The sequence below is a fragment of the Pyrus communis genome, chromosome 3 (genome assembly GCF_041283825.1).
Source record: "Pyrus communis isolate YQ-2024b chromosome 3, ASM4128382v1, whole genome shotgun sequence".
Classification (NCBI taxonomy): Eukaryota; Viridiplantae; Streptophyta; class Magnoliopsida; order Rosales; family Rosaceae; genus Pyrus; species Pyrus communis.
In genome coordinates this window covers 29184498-29207318 of record NC_142567.1, presented here as the reverse complement: position 1 = coordinate 29207318, position 22821 = coordinate 29184498, and the positions used below count along the sequence as shown (strand labels likewise).

Genomic DNA, 22821 nt, shown 5'->3' with positions numbered 1-22821 from the left:
AATAAATATGTTGAATAAGAGTTGGAATGTCTAGTTCATTTGGTGATAGACCTCGGGAATTTAGTGGACAAAAGAAGCTAGGGCAATGAGTGTTCCTGCTACAGTTGAGCTTGATTCCGGTGGAGTACGTGACGACCCGAAACCCTAAACCCGAAAATTTCAACAGGGTGCAATTCGCGCTACTTCATCGACAACGAGCTCACAGATCGGGAAGCCGGAAACGCTAACAAATTTCCACCATTGGTTCATCTAATGTTGAATTTCTCCCTACTGATTGCACTATGCCGCTATGGTCTCCTCCAACAAACTGAAATTTCAAATCAATTTAAATTTTCAAAGAACTTGTCGTCTTTTTATTATCTTTTTTTATTCAAGTGCCATTGCAAATCATTCTCGAAAATTCCATTTTTTACTGCTCAAAGGCAGGGATAAAGTTCTTACGGGATTATGTGTTTACTTAAGCGTTTGGGACATTGGTAAGAGTACGAGTCTATGAATGCAGGCTACATTGTTTGAAAGTGCTTTTAAATACTGAAAGTGTTTTGGGAAACAATTCCTAACACAAATGCAAATGAATCCAAAAAAAAAAAAAATACGCTTCATGCAAGATGCACATAGCTAGTGCTTCTTTCAAAATGCAATTCAAGTGTTTTGGACACACAAATCGTTTTCAGTTATTTTAAAAGTACTTCTCACTTCCATTTGTCGTCTGTTTGAGCCGATCTTGTGCACCTTTATATATACTTGGCTCATTTACATATACCGCTAAAATGCACAAATTTGGTCTTTATAGAAACGTACAGCCTCAAATTTTAATTTTTCAGTAAACTTTTTTTTCTTATATATACAAAACGCACAGATTGAGTCTTATCAAAACATAATGGCCTTGGATTTTAATTCTCCGGTTATTCGATTTCCATATGATCTTAAAGGTTTTAACACACATAATTGGCCTTGTGAAAACATAATGGCCATGGATTTTAATTTTCAGTTACTACATTTCCTTATTATGAACTCAAATTCAATCTTATCGAAATATAATGACTTCGTCTATAATTTTGTCACTTACTCTTTTTCTTTTTGAATTCAAAACGACATAGCGTTCTCGTTTTTTAATTTACTAGGTACACTTTTTCTTTATAAAACTATAAATGCACAGATTTCTTCTTATCGAACCATAATGGTCTTAGTTTTAAATTTTCAGTTAGTCTTTTCTCTTATGAATTTAAAACGCACAAATTGACAAGACAGAAATATGATGGCCTTGGACTTAGTTTTTCTTATGAACTCAAAACGTACACAACCAGTCTTATAACAAAAAAATGGCCTCGGATTTTAAATTTCTCACTCAAATTTTTTTCTTATGAATTCAAAACTCATGTATTTGGAATTTTTGAACAAAAGGATTTTCGTGTTTCAATTTTTTCATGTACTCTTTTTTCTTCAACGCCAAACGCATGCTTTTGTTCTTATCGAAATGGCCACATATTTTATGTTTTTTCAGTTACTCTTTTCCTTTATGAACTCAAAACGCACCTATTCAAGCTTATCAAAACATAACAGTCTCGTGTTTTGATATTACAATTACTTTTTTTCCTTATCGCAAGGTGCACATACTCGATCTTATCAAGGGATAATGGCCACCGGATTTTAATTTTCAGTTATTCTTTTTTCTTACAAACTCAAAACGCACATATTTGGTCTTATCATAGCATAAACATCCCTTGTTTTGATATTTCAGTTACATTTTTTTTCCTTATGAACACAAAGTGCACATACTTGGTCTTATCAAAAGACAATGGCCACGGGATTTAAATTTTTAATTACTCTTTTTTCTTATGAACTTAAAACGCACATATTCGGTCTTATCGAAACATAACAATTTCATGTTTTGATATTTCAGTTACTTTTTTCCTTATGAACGCAAAGTGCACATACTCGCCTTATCAAAAGATAATGGTCACAGGATTTTAATTTTTAGTTACTCTTTTTTCTTATGAACTGAGAATGCACAAATTCGGTCTTATCAAAACATAACATTCTCGTGTTTTATTTTTTTTAGTTACATTTTTTCCTTATGAAATAAATGTCTAGAATTCTTCGTAGAATCATAATGGTATTGGTTTTGATTTTTTGGTTAGTCTTTTTTCTTATAAACTCAAAACGTACACAATTGCTCTTATCATAACATAATGGCCCTCAAATTTAGTTTCAATTACTATTTTCCTTTTAAACTCAAAACACACAGATTCGTCTTATCGAAATATAATGGCCTCAAGTTTTAATTTCTCAGTTACTCATTTTCCTTTTGAACTCTAAATGCACAAATTCGTCCTTATAAAAAAACATAAATACTCGGATTTTAATTTTCGATTACTCTTTTTCCTTTCACATATTTGGTCTTATCAAAACGTAATGGTATTGGAATTGAATTTTCAATTACTAATTTTCCTTATGAACTCTAAATGCACAAATTCGTCCTTATAAAAAAAACATAAATACTCGGATTTTAATTTTTCAGTTACTCGTTTTCCTTTCACATATTCAGTATTATCGAAACGTAATGGTATTGGAATTGAATTTTCAATTACTAATTTTCCTTATGAACTCAAAACGCTCAGATTCGACCTTAATGAAACATAATGACTTTGGATTTTAATTTTTCAGTTCCTCTTTTTTCTTATGAACTCAAAACATACAAATCCAGTGTTATCGAAATATAATGGTCATGGCTATTAATTTTTCAATTACTTGTTTCATATGAACTTAAAACACACAGATTGAACCTTATCATAATGGTCTCGGGTTTTAATTTTTTAATTACTATTTTTCCTTATGAATTGAAAATGCCGAGATTCGGTCTTATCTAAACACAATGGCAGCCCTCCTTTCTTTTGGCATCTTTCGTTGGTCAAATATGTATTCTCCATCGTAAAACTTGTCAAATTACCATAGTACCCTCCCAAAAAAGAATTCATCCCAACCTCCCTATATAACCCAATAAGGTGAAGGTAAAACAAACAAAAAACATAGACCGTTCAAGACTTCAAGTCATCAACCAGTATCGAACGCCGCTGTGAGGGGAAAAGAGTTGTGGTGACTCGTACACTCTGAAGCATATTTGAGAAGTGTAGGGCTCGTTCGGTTGTCGATGCAAACTTTGTATCCGACTCCTCTCCCAGATAAGAAACAATATTCACAACATGAATGAAAACTGAGAGAGGAGTACATATACAGCCTACCTCGAGGACTGAACGATCAGTACGCGTCCGATATGCAACGGGAGTGTACGAGTATTCACAACTCTTTGCCGCCCACATTGGGATGACCATTTGGACCCACGGGTTAGTATATCTCGAGTGTTTTATTCTAGTAGGATTCAAATTAAATTAGATCAAATGGGTTTGGGTTTTCATAATCCATATCTATTATATCTGTCTTAATGGAGTGGATATGGAGATACCTATAAAACGCATGAAATCTTAGAGAAATCCTAACTTACAAAAAGGCACGATGCTTCTTCTGTTGGTCGATCTCTTGCTCCCCCTTCTCTTTTCTGGTTTCTCTCCTCGTTGCCGACATCATAATATTCGGGTCAGGCATCGGGTGAGAATTGGTCGTAAAGGAGGGGGTGTGACGGAACCAGAGAAGAAATCAAGGCGGTGGTGGATAGGATCAATGAGGTCGTGGGGGAGGTTGGGCCACATAGAGTGCTAGGTAGAGTTGACAAACGAATCGTGTTTGTTATGTTCGTGTAGTTTTTATATCATATCTGTTATTTCAAATTCTTAACGAGTTATGCTGCGTCAAACCCGTTATTTTAATGGGTCGTTAACAAGTAACCCAATAACATCTGATTTGTTAACGAGTAGTGTCATTTCGTGCTAGGTCGACTAATAATGCAAGATATCTAGATTCAAAAATACTATCCTTTCTATCCAATTGTACTATCATTTGTATTATTTCTTTAATAGAGATAGACTCACATGTGTTGACAAACCCTATTTCTAAAGAAACAGTACAAATGATAGCACAATAAATGTAGCATTATACATTTAGATTTGAAAAAAAATATCTTATTATATTTGAAACGAATGACCAAATAAGGATCCAATGAGCATCCTTTTCCTAAGGATCCAAGAAATTCCGTAATTATATACATTCATTGTACATCATATGATCAATTTTCATTAAATACTAAATAATTTTTAACCATACAATGTACAATAAATAAACACAATTACAAATTTCCAACAAATTGATTAAAACTCTATTATTTTTTTATCATTTTATATCAACGTAATGGGTTATAAAAAAATTACCATGCCTAGTACTAGGTGGTGTGGGGTTTACCGGGAACGATTTAGACAAACACTGTAGAAACAGTTTTTTTTTTTTTTTGGTAACATAGAATTACACGGTTTAATTAAAGAAACTGCAAATATTTCGATTCAAATCACAAAACAATATACAAATTCAAGCACAGCAGCTAATCCATGATTGTAAGCAACAACCATATTTCATTAAAATCCTAATCGTAGATAAAAATTAAAACCCTCGACAACAAATTATCGAAACTAGAAACCCTAGAAATTGGGGATTTTTTTTATCTTAAGCCCTCTCGCCTCTGATCCTACGAGCGAGCTGGATGTCCTTGGGCATGATTGTGACCCTCTTGGCATGAATCGCGCACAGGTTGGTGTCCTCGAACAGACCAACCAAGTACGCCTCCGCCGCCTCCTGAAGCGCCGCCACAGCGCTGCTCTGGAACCTCAGATCGGTCTTGAAGTCCTGGGCGATCTCCCTCACCAGCCTCTGGAACGGAAGCTTGCGGATCAGGAGCTCAGTGCTCTTCTGGTACTTCCTGATCTCCCTCAGCGCCACAGTTCCGGGCCTGAAGCGGTGGGGTTTCTTCACTCCCCCGGTCGCCGGAGCCGACTTCCGGGCAGCCTTGGTGGCCAGCTGCTTCCTTGGGGCTTTGCCTCCGGTGGACTTGCGGGCAGTCTGCTTGGTGCGAGCCATTTGGGATTGAAGGACTTTGGGATGTTTGGGCTGTTTGTTTCTCGGGAAAACCAACGAGAAAATGCGATGAATTTGTGAATTTAGAAATATCTGATCGGAATTATTTATAGAGTGGAGGAGCAAAAGAAGCGCGAGTTGAAATATTTGGGAAATTTTGAAACTTTGAATGAGCGAATATGAAGCGTTGATTGGTTCTTGTTATCAACGGTGAAGATTTATCTGGTGGAGTAGAGCGGATAGGGATCCGTGTGCTCTGCTCGTTGTCCAATGGGATTGGTTTATTTCAGCGGCAACTGGATTTTCATTGTTTGTCGACTTTTTAAGTTGGCGGGTCAAGTTTTCAATATCGTTTTGTATCCAAAAAGTTGGCGGGTCAACTATTTCATTTTATGGGGTCGGATGGCGGGTCAAGTTTTGGGTGTTCTGAATATGGGCTGGACCGGAAAATTATGCAAATGTGAAAGGGGCTCGATGAGATAAGATTTCATGGTACATGTGAGATTAAATGTTGGGCCCAAAGAAGGGAAATGGCTTGAACTCGAAATAGGGAGAATGATTTGAACTCGAGATGCAGTTTCAGGAGATGCATTAATTATTAGGGCAATTCATCATTTGCAGGGAAAGGAAAATACTTGGAGTAATAGATCTTCACATTATCAATGACCATATTTTTGTAAGATCATTATTGTATCTGTATTGATGAGATATGATTAAATGTACGAAGATGTCAAACAAAATTATCCATCAACATTGCTCGTCGTGTGAATCGTTGATAAGTTAATATACTATCGTTGTTCTTAACTGAGACACAATTTGGATTTAATCTCGAACCTTGTAGGGTTAGGAGTACTCGAGTAAGTTAGTTTGCGTGTGTAATAGAATTTTTTTTTTTATAGTAACTACTTGTTCATGGTTACATCATCTACCTAACTTTTTGGGGTGATTTCAAATTAATCTTAACAACATTCTTAATAATAACCTAACATTTTGAACATATGTTAGGTTCACTAGCGTTCAATGGTGTGAACAATTATTAAAGTGAATTTTTACTCTTGAGTCATCTATGGAGCTTTAAATCTCCAAATCGATATAGTTTAGCTACGCAAATTTACGGCTTAACTTGTCTAAAAGGAGTTGATTTAGGGAATTAGAGCTCCAAAGGCGACGATTAGTAGAGACCAATTTTAATTTGTCCACATCATCATTTAATGCTAGAAAAATAACCACTTTATGTTGTTAAAGTCATCACTTAAAGATGTTGGCCTAACAATGTCTAATTTTTAAACCATTGAGTAGTTACTTAAAATATTTTAAAAAGTTGAGACGACTAATTTGAAATCACCTTTAATTTAAGATCGGATAGTTATCCGTACTTAACTCTAGTTTGTATTCGATACCCATAACGTGTGAGAAAAAAATATTACTGGCAACTACATGTAAATCATTTGAGCTTCCAACACTTTTCAAGTTAGCCTTTTGTATTGCATTGGTGTGGTGATTCCTTCTTTGAATTGAAAACACAACTTTAGGTTCTTTCATATTAATATAAAAAAGTATTACTCCAACGTAGTTGTTTTTTTTTTACAAACGATAGTGTTAGTAGATTAAATTGTTCGCCGTTAGTAAGAGGGGAATCGGTGGAACTAGATTAAACTCACACCAGATTGTATATGCATAATTACTTTTCACAAACTGCAGTAAAGCGTCATCTGCACCTCCAAAGTAATTGTTGGGTTAAAAAGATTCTAACATAAAGAGTGTCTACTGCTTATACAGTGCAGTAGGACATCGACATTTCATTTTAGAAGCAAAAAGTTGCCCCATAAAGCTACCAAAACCAACTTTATAGAAAAGGACTCAAAGTTGGTATACATAGCTCAGAAGATTGAAGACAATAGTGTCTAATTCATGGGTCAAGATTTAAGATTGGTACGACTAATTAGTCACCCAATTGATTACTTATCCTGTAGGAGATATTTAGTCTGTTTAATTTGAGTACTTATCCCTTGCTCAAGAATTCTAACCTCGAAAGATTCTTCCCTTGGAACTAAATTATCTTCTTTTTTTTGTCAAACGATAAATTTGTTAGATTAGATGTTAGACGAGGGAGCTGACGAAATTTGAACCCATGTCGTGGTGCAAGAATAACACTCATCTTCATCAATGTGGTCCACTTGCAACTTTTTTTTATTAGTTAGAATGGAAGGGAATCAAATTTTTAAACTTATTTCTCCCTTACAGATCCTCACTACTTCTACTAATCTCGAGGGCTCTTCATATTCTTATAACAAGGTCGAGATACGCAACATAAATGCTCAAATGGCACAGCCTCTACAACCGTCATTTTCGTTTTGGAAGCAACTTCTCTTACTTGACCATCGGAAAATTTTCCTTGGCAAATACAAACACCATTGTCCTCAAAGGCTCTATTGCTCATTTTCTTGTTCATTTCATAGAAGTTTTATTTTATTTTTAACGAGCGATATTCTACACTAAATTTATATAAATTACGAGAAGGAGATTTGAACTTGGGTGCATATGAAATGGAGCGATCTTTTCATTATTGAATGGTGTAAAAGATTGAATTACAGAAACACAACTCTAGGTCTTGCATTTGAAAGGAAATACTATCATCCATGTCGTCCAACAAATTTGGTAAAGGAGACTTAAAATAAAAGAGAAAAGGGCAACAAAATTGGACATTTCATTTTACAAGCAAAAAAAATTGCCCTAATCTACCAAATTAACCAACTTTGTAGAAAAGAGCTGAAAGTTGGTATAACTCTGAATCTGAAGAAGTTGTGCGGAAGAGTGTAGACAGGAGTGTTGATTTCGTGGGTCAAGATCGATTAAGATTGGTATGACTAATGACATTGATGAGCTAGCTTAACTAATCCAACACTAGCGAGTCTTCCTTGTGGCCATAAATATGTACGTAGGATAAGAGCATCTTCAGGAGAGCTTACAAAACTAAATTTGAAGTTCAATAAAGATGTTTATGCTCCAATAAATTTGTTTAATGAGTCTTCAAATTTAGAAAATGTCATATACTCTCTAGATTTAGAAACTCTCTATACCACTCTTCAAATATTTTTTATTTATTTATTGTGTAATGTGTTTTTGTGAATTTTTTTTCCAAAAATTAAATATTAAAAAAAGTTCATATATATGATGGGAAGTAATAAAAAAAATACTAAGACTTGTGGAGTCTGTTGCAGCAAAATTGTGAATCAACAAATTTTAATTTTCAAACTGACATACGTGTGGGTCAACAAATATGTATTTAAAGACTCACATTTATAAAAACGGTTGAAGATGCTCTAAGTTGTAAAACTCCAATTTTTCTTCAATAATCTGGACCGCTCAATAAAATAGGGGAAATTCATAATAAAATTACTAATTATTTGCAACATCTACAATTCTAATTAATTAATAGGCCTAAGGTAAGGTTATTTCAATGTGGAAGCTAAATGGTAGGAGGAGTAGTAGTGCCTCAACTTGGAAGAAAGCAATGAACGATATTGACAAGGCAATATGGTCCCACATTCTCAGACCAAAATCTACCCTAAGGCGTGACATCTATACAAACAAAGAAGAAACTAAGGATATGTATTATATACTAATTCAGAAGATAAAAAGAAACAAAATAAGCACGTAACCCTAATTATTTTAGAACTACAAGTGACAAACGTGGATCCCCACAGAAAAACAAAGACACGGGTAACAACAACGACATGAATACTATAATAACCCTAGTATTGGTAATGAGCAGTGGGTGATGAAAAAGAAAACAAAAACCCTAACGAATCCGCTTTTACTAGGATCAAACAATCAAAACATGACAAAATCCAAGCATCATACGAGCAAGTCCAGCAAGAATATTAGCACCTCCCCTCTTTCTGCTTCTTGCTTTAAGAAACTCAGCTTCGTAAAAAGAAATATAAATACTTAAAATGGCAGAGTATATTGGTACCATATAAATATGCGTGTGTGTGTGTATATATATATGTGTGTGTGTGTGTGTGTGTGTGTGTGTGTGTGTGTGTACATATATATACATATATGTGCAGATTGCACAAAGTGGTAGGGGAGAAGACGTTGTTTTGGTATCTGTGGCGGGCATTTTTAGTGGAAGATAAAGTACCATGCATCAAGCTAGGGTTTAGGGTTATCTGCCTACTGTATATTATTTGCTGTATTCTTGTGGAGTAACTCGGTTGCATCTTTGCTTGTATCTAATATATTCCTTTTGGTACAGAGTGAAAGAGACCAAAGGCAAACTCTCTTTGTTTCTCTCAAGAGAAAATGAAAACTAATAGCCACCGTACATTCACAATCTGCGATCAGAATCTAACATAAATTAATTATCGCACTAGGCCGTATTGAAATTTTCATAAAATTAAACAGTAATTACAATATTGAAATAAGACTAAGGGATGCCATGTGTAAGAAGCACTGCCATTTGTATTATCTATGTCGTCCTTATTTTCGAAAAAGAAAAAGGATGTCCCCATTTTTAAGAAAAAGTTCGTGCATTCCTTTTAAGGTTACTGTAAAATGCATTTTAGCAATTTAAACCATCTATATTTGAAGTCATGCTTCAATATTCATTTCTATCAAAAATCATCATCATTCGAAACCGTTTGGTTATATAAAATGTGTAACAAAACATTATGTTAGATGAAAATGTAGATCATCAAATAACTAGAAAAGCCGGGTTTTTGCAGGAATAATCCTCAGAAGAAAAAAAAAAAAAAAAGATTTGAACGTCTTCAATAAATGGATTGCACCCAAAAAAATATAAAAAATAAAAAAAAACTTCATGTTGAACGAACATGACTGGCAGACAGTGTAGTTAGTAGCAAGCAATGGGAAACCCCTAACATTGTATGAGTTATCTCCTTAAAGAAGGATGATTAAATATATAATGGATCATTTGCTTCTGCAACAATTTAAGAGCCATCGAATGGGAATGAGTTAGGATTTAGTGTTTTCTATTAAAGGGTATCAACGTGAAATGGTACACAATAATAAATAGCCAAAACCAATAAGAAAACAGCCGTGTGTCAACCCTACGTAGTGTTGTCCACAGTCGTACTGAAAAAATACTGGTTATAAGGCATAAGTAAACCTTAAGACATAGCGAAATTTGACATAAGCTAAGCCAACTTTAACTCATTCTAAACAAGAAACTAATAATTTCCAATCTATTTTGTTGGGGACAAAATACGAGAGATTTCAAATCTATTTCAATTTTTTTAAAGACTACTTTGTGATTAATTTAAGTATAATCCGTAGAATGCAGTTGATATACAAAGAAAATAAATAAACACCTTTTTGCATGTGGAGGTTGACAAACTCTAGCATTTGGGTGGGGGGTTGGTGATCAGAAAGTTAATCTCATTTAAATAGTCACTTCTTCTAAACACAAATATTGAAAACAACGAACACAAACGTTAAATATTTCCTTAATCCTACATGGAATTCCTTTACCAAAATAATCAAAATAATAAGGGCTCCTTTAGAAGTATATTTTTAAAATTACTAAAAGTGCTTTTAGTGTAATTGATTTTGGGTTTCAAAAACACTTTAATGACTTTTTGAAAGAAGCATTAGCCATGTGTTTCTGACCGGAATCACTTTAAGTGCTCTTCTAAGATCCACTTTGATTTTTACTAAAACTTAGTTTCAGAAACATTTTTATCAAAAACATTTTTAGTTATTTTAAATATACTTACAAATGAGCCCTAATACATTAAACCTTCCAATAAACTAAGTCCTGCGTTTTTCAAACTACCCATCCTTCTTACATGCCCATGAGGCCAACATAAAATTTAAGCATGGGCAGCTTGGTAAATCTACTAGTACAAGTTGATGACCCATTAATTTGGAGAAGAGATTTTCTTCGGATCTCTTCCATCAAGGTCATCGGATCAAGTGATTCGAATCTTTAAAATTTCATCCAACGGTTCATCTGTTTTGACCCTTTAAAAACTATAATAAATTTTTACCGTTAGATAAAATTTCAAAGACTCATATTACTTAATTCGGTAATCTTAATGGAAGATATCCGTAGAGGATCTCTTCTCATTAATTTGGTCCCCTCTGTTGCACTGGACTTTACAAGATTCGCTAATTCCAGAAAGGCAAGACAATGAGTGTTTGGAAGGTTTTTGGATATTTCTGTCCTCAAACCCCCACTCCCTTTCGGCCCTTGGATTGGACAGCTCGGAAATTTTTTTTCATGGACCAAAGTACCCTCTTCTCATACTAAATGAGTGTGCAAATCAAACTATGATCGTAAGTGCAAAGATAAGTACTTTAGCGTTAATTTTTACTTTAACTGTAACTACAAAGATAAGTACTTTACCATTGATTCTTATTATGACGGTAAGACATAGATAAATACTCTATCATTAAAATTAAAATCTCTAGAATAGAATTCGCATTACCTCAAATGTAAATATAGTCAAGGACAATATAATGCCAAATGATTTCTAAACTTATTGGGGATTAGAAGGTATCACCATGTCAAAATTTTATCTTATATATATTCTCATATGTAAATTTTATACAAAACTATAGTTTCATGAGCAATTTACCCATGCGTTATTGTTTCTGACTTTCAATTTTGACAAGCTGAAACTAAACTATCGTCATGAGTTTGTTTTGTATTTTATTTGTACGTCAGCAAATCACATTTATTTTCATTCTTTCTTTGACCATTTTGAAAGAAAAAATAGCATGTGTAATCAATATGCACATGAAATTAAAAGGACCAACTCACTTAGATCATCGATTGCTATCATTACATAAAGTATTTCACAATTAAAGTGGACATCATCATTCAACACTTCTTCAAAGTTCAAACAATTGTTAGGGTAGTGGAACATAGAGTGGAGAACTTCTTCTCATGGAACCAAGCAATCATGTTCACAGTTGTACCACCACCTTATGTTGGTTGCATGGTTATTTTAGGAAACCATGGCCCCAAGGGCATTTTGGTCAATTTAGTTTATACCAAAACCATACCTCCTACATCGAGGAAGAGTTACCCCTCTCTCTCTCTCACACTCTCTCTCTCTGCTTCACATGCTCTCATTCTATCAAAATCCATAAGAACCAAGACAAAGAAGCTCATTGGCTTACGGTAGCCCCTACTCTCTCTCTCTCTCTCTCCCCTTCTCTCTCTCTCTCTCTCAAATTTTCTGGTTTTCCAAGATTCCACTGTGGATATGATCATCTCTGCATACCACACCCAACCATTGGATTCCCACTCCTTCATTCTCTCTGTTCTTATCTCTCCCTGAACAATCTCATTCTCAGCCCACTCCTCCTCTGCCCTCCTCTGTTTTTCTCTTTTGTTTTTCATGGCTTCTTTTACTTCAAATACTAACAATTCTCAAACCCAAGAGAATAATTCCAATGTCAAAAACGATGTCAGGAGGCAGGAAATCCAAGCCGCCGTTGCCAAAGCAGTGGAGCTGAGAGCTCTCCATGCTGCTCTGGTTCAAGGAAGCAGCCCTGCAAATCTCAGGTTCCGTTCTTCTTCCCCTGCCTCCCGCCCTGCCTCCCAGTTCTCTGCTCAGGACTACCCCGTTTTCACTCCGGTGAGTCGAAATTTTGGACATTCTTCATTTTTCGTTCTCTAGTTTCCGGAATTTGCTCTTGTTTCTCTACTACTGTCATACAATTTGTTCTTTGCTTTTAATAAATATTTTTAGTTTATAAAGAGGGTGGTTTTTTTTGGGTGTTGCGAGCGTGCCCTTACTTCGTTTTCATTCTTTTTAGCATGGAATTTGCTTTGTTTTCTTTGTTATTGTGAGAAACTTTTGTTCTTTCGATATAATCCCGAAGATATAAAAGAAACGACAGAAGGGGAAAATTAGAGCGTGAAAGTCACAAACCCTTTACAACCCAAGTCCAATACTGAAATGTTGTATTTTATGCATACTTGAGTTAGGCCAGTTGGTAACGGCCTTAAAAAGTTGGAACGCTCCCCTCGTATATTAGAGTAGTTTAGATCTTCGTATTTAAAAAATAATAATAAGATTGTATTTTGCGGTTAATAAGTGCTGGAAGAGTTCACTAAATTTGGAGACATTTTACAGAGTTATGAAGATGAACCACTGCCCGGATTTCAACAAATTCCGACAATAAATCGAAGGTTATCCGAGAATTGGGACGAGTATGGCGGGCTAGAAGGAAATGTGGATGAAACAGTTGCATCAAATTACAAAGAAAACTCATCTTCAAGAAAAGGGTTTCCTTCCGATTTTGCCAACTTAGAGTCCCATGCTTGTCCAGCTGAGGATCACAAATCTGTGACAAGCTCTTCATGTGCAAACAACATCACTGTGCTTCAGACGTCGCCTGCCAAGGAATACTTCAGGTCGAGAAGGCGAAATAGTTTGGGGGATTTCAACTCGGTTTCATCTTGTAATCGATGCAAGCCTGCGATCATAACAAGTGAATCGGAGGTTGGGACGAGGAACTGCAGGAATTCTAACAGTGTTGTGCCGTTGACAGATTCACATTCTTCTGTTCCGTCACAACCAAAGAGTCGGGGAGTCATTTCGTGGTTGTTTCCCAAGTTAAGGAAGAAGCACAAGAACGAAAGCTCTCCAAACCGAACAGAACCAGAGGAAGTTTCTCAGGTTTATAGGGACTTGGGGATAATGTCAATTGAGACGTTGAGGAAACAGCTCACAGAAGCGAATGAGCAGAGAGACGCCGCGTTAATGGAGGTTTTGGGGATGAGATCTTCGCTCGGGGAGCTGAAACAGAAGATGGACTACTTGGAAACTTACTGTGAAGAGCTGAAGAGAGCTTTGAGACAAGCAACACATACCAAGAATTCCCAAATCCCTGAAAAGCTTGGGAACTTCCCAAAGAGTGGCAAATCCAACGATGGGAATGCAGAAAACCTAATGCCGGTCAGCGAGGAAGTAATGGTGGAAGGTTTCTTACAGATAGTATCGGAAGCAAGACTGTCTGTAAAACAGTTCTGCAAGATCCTTGTAGCGCAGATCGAAGTAACAGATAACACCCTGGTGGATAATTTGAACATGCTTCTCGAGCCGTTCAAATTGTCATTGAGTTCTAAGCACTCCAAGGAAGTGTTGTACCATTTGGAAGCCATCATCAACCAGTCACTCTACCAAGACTTCGAGAACTGTATGTTTCAGAAAAATGGCTCGCCGAAGATTTTAGACCCTCACCAAGCACGCCAAGCGCAGTTTTCTTCGTTCGTTGCCCTCAGAAACTTGAGCTGGAACGAAGTATTAAGAAAGGGAACGAAGTATTACTGCGAAGAATTCAGTAAGTTTTGCGATCAGAAGATGAGTTACATCATTACAACACTAAATTGGACAAGGCCGTGGCCGGAGCAGGTTCTTCAAGAATTCTTTGTTGCTACCAAGTGCATTTGGTTGCTTCATTTGCTTGCATTTTCGTTCAATCCGCCTCTCGGGATTTTGAGGGTGGAGGAGAATAGGAGCTTTGATCCACATTACATGGAAGACATGTTCACGGACAGGCAGAGATCGCATGGTCCGAGCCGGGTTAAGATTATGGTAGTGCCAGGGTTTTATGTGCAGGATAGGGTTTTAAGGTGTAAGGTTCTTTGCAGATATATGTCTGCAGGTTCAGTAAATTGATCCCTTCTTTTCAATATATATATATATATATATTTTAGTTTTTTATCAATCAATTATTGCCTTCTTTAGGTTTTTATTTATTTATAATTATTTTGTATGGATTAACTATTCAACTACCATCGATGCTTCAACTATACAAGGGGTCTATCTTCCTCACCACCAGGACTAACAATCCAATTAGGCCAGTTGGTTTCTCCTGATTTTTTTTACCAGAGGGTCTATCTTCCTCACCACCAGGACTAACAATCCAATTAGGCCACTATATAAATGTTGATATTGTGTTCATAGGGTTATCAGTGAAAGTCTACGGGGCAAAGTACCAGCAATGTGCCATCAGTTCATTAGGCTGTTGGACTAGTCAGTTGATCAGGCGGTATGACCCAAGTTTTTCCTCCTCAACCAGAACCTGCTTATAAGTGAGACAATCTCAACAATCTATGGATTCTTGAGCACAAAAAATATGACTGAAATTGTATTGCAAGCACGCAGAAATACCGTCCTACCGAACCAATTACAGCATACAAAACAAAGGACAAAATAATCAAATAGAGCAAAACTTCAGGGGTGGCAAGTATTCGTCTCAAAACTTCGGTCGCTAACAACATTATGACTAGAAAAAGAGAGGAAGAACTCATAACTATTTTTCTGCAACTGCAAACGCTAATCCCAAATATACGAGAAGAGGCCGGATTTATGTATGACCATTTGAACCCTCGCCGCCTCAGGGCACGGCGTCCATCAACTGAAGCTCAGTGCAGATACCTTCATGCATTTACTTTTACTTTCTTCATCAGCTCTATGAATTCACTGAAAACTGCAGTACAAAACAATCCCTTAACATTTTTGTAATTTAACATTACACGGTATGTAAAATTGTAAAGAAATGGTACCATAAGTGCGATAAAAAGTAGCTAGAAAGAAGCAACAGGAAAAAGAAAAGCTCTCGTAGCTATGAGCTTTAGCTTCACCTTTCAGTAGGTGATGAAATTCCTAGATTTCTTGTTAAAAGTGCATATCTCTAATTGGTGCAAGCATCTTCGGCAGATAAGACTAGTAAATTTAATGTTTACTTATTAGTATGTAGAAACATAGTTCACATTACCGTAGTCCGAATCATGAGGTCCTGGAGATGCTTCAGGGTGGTACTGAATAGACATGATGTTTCGTGCAGGATAGGCAAGGCCAGCACAACTTCCATCATTGAGATTGACATGAGTTACTTCTACACCCTCTGGAAGTGATCCAGCCTCAACTGCAAAGTTGTGGTTCTGCAACAAAATTAGAGGATGGAAAGGTTCATATATGTCCATTACTTCGACATGTTTACTTTAGACAGTTCAAAATTTTCGAACATAATAAATTTCTAAGATTGACATACCTGAGCACTTATCTCAACATGTCCAGTACGAAGATTACGAACTGGATGATTTCCTCCATGGTGGCCAAACTTCATTTTGAAAGTTTTACCGCCTAATGCCAGGCCAAGCAACTGATGGCCCATGCAAATTCCAAAAACTGGAACCTTCCCAAGAATCTCCTTGACTGTTTCAACAGCATAAGGAACAGCAGATGGGTCTCCGGGGCCATTGCTGAAAAGGACCCCATCTGGTTTCAATTTAAGAGTCTCTGATGCTGGCCATGTTGAAGGCACAACAGTAATTTTACAACCATACGAAGCCAAGCGCCTGAGAATATTATGCTTGATTCCAAAATCATATGCAACCACCTACAATTCAGACAGACAGGAATAAGATAAAAGGTCAACTAAGACCAAAGTACCAACATCAGAGCAATACTGGTCCTCTAGCAAATGTGTTTGCCCTTCGCTTTATAGTTAAAGAGATAAAGGAAGGGATGGGGAAGGAGAGAAACAAGAGATGTGACATGTGACAAAAAGAGTATGCATAATAGGATACAATTAGATTAGAACTAAAAAACAATTTACTTCCAAAACCATCCTATATATTTTTTCCTTCATCTCTGTTCTCCTCTCCTTTTCCCCTCTCGTTAATTTAAAAACAAAGGAACGAAAATGATACCAAACATTCTGTTTAGTAATTCAAATTTAACTCAATACTGACTTACATGAAATGCATCTCCATCTCTTTTACTGGACTTAAACGCCCACTCTGAATCTGTTTTATCAACCCAATCATGAGGGGCCTTACATGATACACCACTTATTAGATCGACCCCTGCAAAATTAAAACAAGAAACCTTGGAATTTTAATCCTTAAACTTGATTTCTTTTTCTGTTACATCCTTTGACTTATTTAACTAACAAATACTTACCAACAATTTCCCACGAACGAGACATTTCCAATAGTTCTTCATCTGATTTTGTCTTTTCTGTGCTTAAAACACCAATAAGGCTTCCATCTTGCCTTAATCTTCGGGTGATAGCACGTGTGTCAACATCATCTGTTTCATAATCAATCAGCACCAAAAGCAAAACGTCAGAAGTCATACACAAACAGCATAGCACACCAATTAACATGATTCTGCAAATTATTAGTTCCTTAAAGATCAATGCCCAGGTCTAACTTACAAATTCCCATGATGTTCCTTTCTGCTAAATAATCACCAATTGTTTCTGCACATCTCCAATTTGAAGTACTGCAAATTAACAATCACACAGTTTAGTTTATTGTCAAAACTGAGCATCACAGCCCAATCACGGAAATGGCTGATATTAATGTTCCTATAGCAGTATTTGAAGAAGGACCAATTGGTCACCTGATGCTTAAACTTCTGATCACCAGACCGGCAAGGAAGCATTTCCTTGATTCTTCATCATCTGATAAAGATGACACCAATATCAGAATTCAGCATATCTAAGACGGTATAAATTTCAAAACTTGAGAAAGAAAACTTAACCTACCAAAATTTACACCAGTATTTCCAATATGTGGGTTTGTCATCAGGACAAATTGACCAGCATAACTAGGATCTGTAATAATTTCTTGGTACCTGCGTAAACATGTAAAATGCCCGTATATCAGACCCCATATATTACAGGCTGAAATTATGAATTCCTCGACATTGATACCCAACCACGGAGGAGGTTACTAGTTCCACTTATACAAGTACCAAATTTACGTTACAATGTTAACATATGCAGCTAAGTCCCACAAACGGAAATAACCTGACACCAAAGTTCAAATGTTAAGATAAATTGCTGGGAGATACAAAATCATAAGTCATCTCACCCAGTCAAGGATGTATTGAATACAACTTCACCAACTTGGGTCCCTGAAGCGCCAAACGACTTCGCTCTCCAGATTGAACCATCTTCAAGCACAAGCCTAGCATCTGAGGTCTTCCAAGGTCTTTCTGCCAAATCTAAACCCCAACAAACAATACAAAACACACAGAACCATATATTTTTTATAATAAAACTACCAATTTAATCTGTATTATAAAGAAATTATCAACAATCAAGATTATAAACCTCCGAGAGTGAATTCTGAGCATAAGAACAAGAATTTCAATAAAACTGAATAAACCCATCATTTGTTTTTCACTTTTATTAATTTTTTTTTCACATTCCTGGACATAAAACTGAAGTTCCATGGCACGCAATTAACTTGTTTATCATCTAATTACTGTAAGGACACAATCTTTTTTTCTAATATAAAACAAATATTTTAAATATTCATGCGCATTAATGTATTGGGAAAGTTGGAAGAGTGAAAGAAAAGCAATTGAAACAAGAGGTGACGGCAGAGCAGAACCTGGGACGGTGGTTGAGGTGGCGGAGGAGCATCGGATGGTGAAAGCTCTGAGCTTTGATGGGTTTGGAGACTTGGGATGGAATAAAGTCCACGGATTTAGAAGAGCTAATTCCATAGCTGCTGCGGCCATACTCCTCCCTCTGTTGCGGCTGTGGATTATTTGGCTTCGCTATGCGTCTGTGTTAGAGAGAGAGTAGAAAATAGAAAGGGGATATACGTACGATACATTATAATTTTTTTAGTGGTCAGACATTAAAAAAAATAAAACGCCATTCTTATTATATTTTTATAATATTTTTATAAGTAATACTAGAGAGATTAAATTTGTAAATAAAATTTTAAAAACTAAAAGATATATGAGTTGATGATTGGTTTATTACTTAAACGTTGATAAACGTGCTTACTCTTATTGGTAACACATCATTTAGTTTGCAAATTAGTCCATAAATTTAATTTTCCTAACATTACCCCTTTTTTATATCTCATTTGTACCATATTTCATTGGGCCTAAATGTGTGTCTCATCTCTATCAGAAAAATGAAAGAAATATAGTACGAAAAATGTGATAAGAGTAGTATTTTTGTAAAAAAAAAAGCAATAAGAGGTAAAGCTTAGGAAAGCAACTAATAAATTAACATGCATAAGATTCAAATTCCAATATCCCAGTGAAGAGGGTGTTAAATTTTTTTTTTTGCGTCATGAGTTCGAAACTTTCCTCATCAAAACTAATGTAAAATGTGAGATAAAAGACCTAATAAATTAACGTTGACCACATGATGCCAAAGGCCAATTTAGAATTGGCATTTAAATTTTAAAAATAATTATTGGCACTTTAAAATGAGTCCCTTACTCCGGGTGGCCTATGGCTACGGAACAGTTTTTCAACGCCGGTCGAGCAGGTCGGAGTTTTGCGCGGAGGTGGCGAGGGGGAAGATTTGCGAGGTTCTGAAGGAAGATAGTGGCGGATACGGGTTGGGTGGGTGATGAATGAGATGGAGAAAGGGAAGAAAATGAGAAGGAAAGCTTGTGAGGCGCTTTGGAAGACTTTCTTTCTTACAGCTGCGGCAATGTCATACACAGTAGAAGAAAATGGTGGACTCAAAACCAAATGAAATTTTACCAAATAGACGAGAATAATTTAGCAAATGATCATTATACTTAATGCAAGTACAAATCAACTGCATGTAACATGCTCAGAAAATATCCATTAACACATAACACCGTAAACCTAATTGAACGAATCTGACTCGATTAATAAAACGAGAGCAAAATAGCTTCCAATGATATATATATATATATATATATATATAGAGAGAGAGAGAGAGAGAGAGAGAGAGAGAGAGAGAGAGAGAGAGATGTTGAAATGTTATCCTCAAAAATGTTGCAACAGTTGCTTCTAATTGAGACCTCTGTGAGTCTTATGATATGCTGTAAAACTCAGCAGAATTGGTTATCAATGAGAATGTAATCCTGTTGCAAAGTGCCCTGTTTATACCAATGATAAAAAACATAAGCAAGATACAGCTGAGCTTTCATACTTCGTCCACCAAAAGCTACGAACTTCATACTCACTCCACCGAAAAAGCTATGAACTTTCATGCTCACTCCACCAGAAGCTAACAGAGAGACTTGGCGTTAGAGATCGCACATAGTGCCACCACTTTGGTGGGATATAAAGCATATCACCTTCCTCTAAAATGCAGTCAAGAAATTCCAGGTCACGCATCTTTGGGAACTCGTTCTCATCTATGTTGTCTAGATCAACCTTCAAACCAATGTATTTTCAATCAGTAATATATTTGAGCTTTAGAACAGAGAATCCAATCCCATATATATAATCTACATTGACCTTATCAGAGATATAGGAATGGGCATGCATGGCAAGGCACTCATTGTTTAGAACAGAAAAATAACGTAGCATCAGTAAACACAACAAAATAATAAGGTCGAGAATGTAATTACCTGGCTCGAGTTGCATAGCATGGTCTCAGTGTATGGGTAGAGTTCCTCGGACAATGATGCAAGGTAGAGCCTAATATACTTTTTGCCAACTACCTGAAAAAGAGCGATGGATTTGACTCATACAATTGTTTGGATCATTCTATTCTATTAACAAGAAAACAACAGCCATATACCAACAGACAACGGATACATGTGCTCGGGCACGCAATCAAGTACAGCATTATGTGCCTGGAATGAAGCATCAAAGCATTCTTGCCATTCATGATGATTCAGCACATTGAAAAAGTTCTGCAATGTGTACTGAAGACACGGTTTGGCAGCAACATGTTGAAGACATATTTTGGAGCCAGCGCACCCAGGCATGTTCTATGAAATTACCAGCTTGTTTAAATATGCACATGGTTTTACTTTTTAAAGATGGCAATGTAGGTCTGTGACAATGCATTTAGGTTACAATCGTTTGCTTTCCTTCCGTGACACTCGTATCTCCACCATCACACGACTATCCCATTACAAATGATTTGTTCCCCTAGAAAAACTATGAACTAACTTTGGAACTCATAACTGAAACAATTTGATGGTAAATCCAGCTTACTGAATGATTATTATACTGAGTAAGTAAAGTATAACACTCCAGAAGGCAACATCATGACGTAAATACTCAATTCAGGAAACTAAATCTAATAAGAAAATGCAACTCTTACCACATATGTACCACCTCTCAAAAAGATATGGGATCCACATGTGTTGGTGGGCCCCACCTCTATTAGAAAGGTGGGACAAATGTCGTAAGTGTAGCATTACTCAAATCTAATATACCTGAGCAAAAACATTATGGTGTGGATCGTGGTGTAATGGAGTTACTGTCCCAGCTGGACCAAACCAAGCATTTAGAGACCTTAGTTCGCCACCACTGGCAAAACAATAGTCAGGAATACATATGTCCTCACGTAGCTCAGTTATCTGCATATCAATAATGGGATATAAGAAATACGAAGGTGGAAAATTGGGGCGGTCCAGCCCAACAAGTAGGCGTATCGCCATTAAAAACATGGTAACGGTGTAAATGAACACACCTGATCAAACAAGGGATGCTGAGCAAGATATGTTGGGGCAGCAGAAGTAGATCCACTCGCCTGAATCCTCTCAAGAAACTGGGAAAATGTAATAAGCTCTTGCTTCCACTCCGGGTACAAATAATTTTTCCCGACCTACAGTGCATTCAAAACTTTACCAATTTTCAGTTATATAACAAAAATCAACGAATTAACGAAGAAAGTAATTCAATCAAGCATCAATTTTCAACAAACCAGTGGTCCAGTACTACTACATTATGAAGAAAATCACCTCAACTGGCACGGTGCGATCACCGGCAACCTTTGTTAGATAATCCAAGTCATTCCACTTACTCCTGGCCGGCCAATGATCCATACCATCGGTTATTATAACCGGGCGACCTGGTAACAAGTATTCACTCAAAAACCCCTCCAAAGACAGGCCTGATCTCTTGACAACCATTTTACAAGAAAGGGACTTTCTGGGCAAAACTCCAAGCAACTGCCAATCAAAAAGTAAACACAGTAAAAATAAATGGTAATTTGCAAAACCCAGTAATCAGAAACCAATTTCAAAGCTACCCTTTAAATTTGGAAATTAACATAAATTCTATGAATTTAGAAGCAAGATGTTGCCTTTGAGCTATAAGCAATAAAAGGCTAAGAATTTTGATGTGAAATGACGAACCTCACCTCCTTAGAGACGACGTCGTCACGGACCAATCGGCGGTCCGCATTGGGACATTTCTGCTGCTGCTGAGAAACCCTAGCGGCCCTGGCTTTGGCGGAGACGACAGTGACGAGGGAGTGCAAGTCGGGTTTCAAAAGCGGGCCGCCCATGATGAGGCCCATGTCGAGTGCCCGGAGAGCGTCGCTGAACTCACCGGCGGAGACATGAAGCTTGGACACGTGGAGGCAGGCCATGGAGTAGGCGTCGCGCCAAACGGGGAGAACGGAGTGCCAGGGACCCGAGTGGAGCTGCTCCCAAGCCATCTCGCGAGCAGCCTCCGCCGCGCGGAGGTCGCCAGCGGCGGCTCGAGACGCCATTCTGACGTAGGCGTAGCCGCCTTGCTTGGAGATGGATTGGATAAGGTGAGTCCACTCGGAATCGAGGATTGGGGTGTCGAGGTGGTGGTCGGAGTTGGCGGCAGACATGGCGGTTGGAGGAGGAGTGAGAGAGGAGAGATATTTCTAGCTGAGAACGAAAAGATATTTTGTTGATTAAAACTTGAAAGTGTATATGTGACGTGCTGGCGCACTTTTCGTTTCCATTTTGCTAAATATATTCATACCATATTTTTATACCACATTTTTATATCATTTTATGTGATAACTGGACATCTACATCATTTGAAAATTTTGAAAAACCAAAGGAAAAGAAAGAAAAAG

General features: G+C 36.8%; 4 protein-coding genes across 4 annotated transcripts; 1 reads left to right on the top strand and 3 right to left on the bottom strand.

The window, feature by feature from the left end:
* Positions 1-4421: 4421 nt before the first annotated feature.
* On the bottom strand, positions 4422-5109 carry LOC137715982 (histone H3.2). The gene has a single exon (XM_068455363.2). The coding sequence runs from the start codon at positions 5020-5022 to the stop codon at positions 4612-4614; it is 411 nt and encodes a 136-aa protein (XP_068311464.1). The 5' UTR covers positions 5023-5109; the 3' UTR covers positions 4422-4611.
* A 6983-nt stretch (positions 5110-12092) lies between these two features.
* Positions 12093-14734, top strand: LOC137716505 (IRK-interacting protein). The gene is made up of 2 exons (XM_068455961.2): positions 12093-12632; positions 13134-14734. Exons 1-2 carry the CDS (start codon positions 12393-12395, stop codon positions 14679-14681), a joined length of 1788 nt encoding a protein of 595 aa, XP_068312062.2. The 5' UTR covers positions 12093-12392; the 3' UTR covers positions 14682-14734.
* A 389-nt stretch (positions 14735-15123) lies between these two features.
* On the bottom strand, positions 15124-18664 carry LOC137715370 (carbamoyl phosphate synthase small chain, chloroplastic). The gene is made up of 10 exons (XM_068454674.2): positions 18416-18664; positions 17891-18023; positions 17563-17651; positions 17418-17478; positions 17230-17297; positions 16974-17102; positions 16767-16876; positions 16060-16407; positions 15784-15949; positions 15124-15495 (listed from the first exon to the last, which is right to left on the bottom strand). The coding sequence occupies exons 1-10, from the start codon at positions 18543-18545 to the stop codon at positions 15446-15448; spliced, it is 1284 nt and encodes a 427-aa protein (XP_068310775.2). The 5' UTR covers positions 18546-18664; the 3' UTR covers positions 15124-15445.
* Positions 18665-19779: 1115 nt separating this feature from the next.
* Positions 19780-22702, bottom strand: LOC137716506 (lysine-specific demethylase JMJ30). Its single transcript, XM_068455962.2, has 6 exons — positions 22126-22702; positions 21725-21934; positions 21454-21588; positions 21197-21340; positions 20378-20470; positions 19780-20180 (listed from the first exon to the last, which is right to left on the bottom strand). Exons 1-6 carry the CDS (start codon positions 22585-22587, stop codon positions 20001-20003), a joined length of 1224 nt encoding a protein of 407 aa, XP_068312063.2. The 5' UTR covers positions 22588-22702; the 3' UTR covers positions 19780-20000.
* Between the last annotated feature and the right edge of the window lie 119 nt (positions 22703-22821).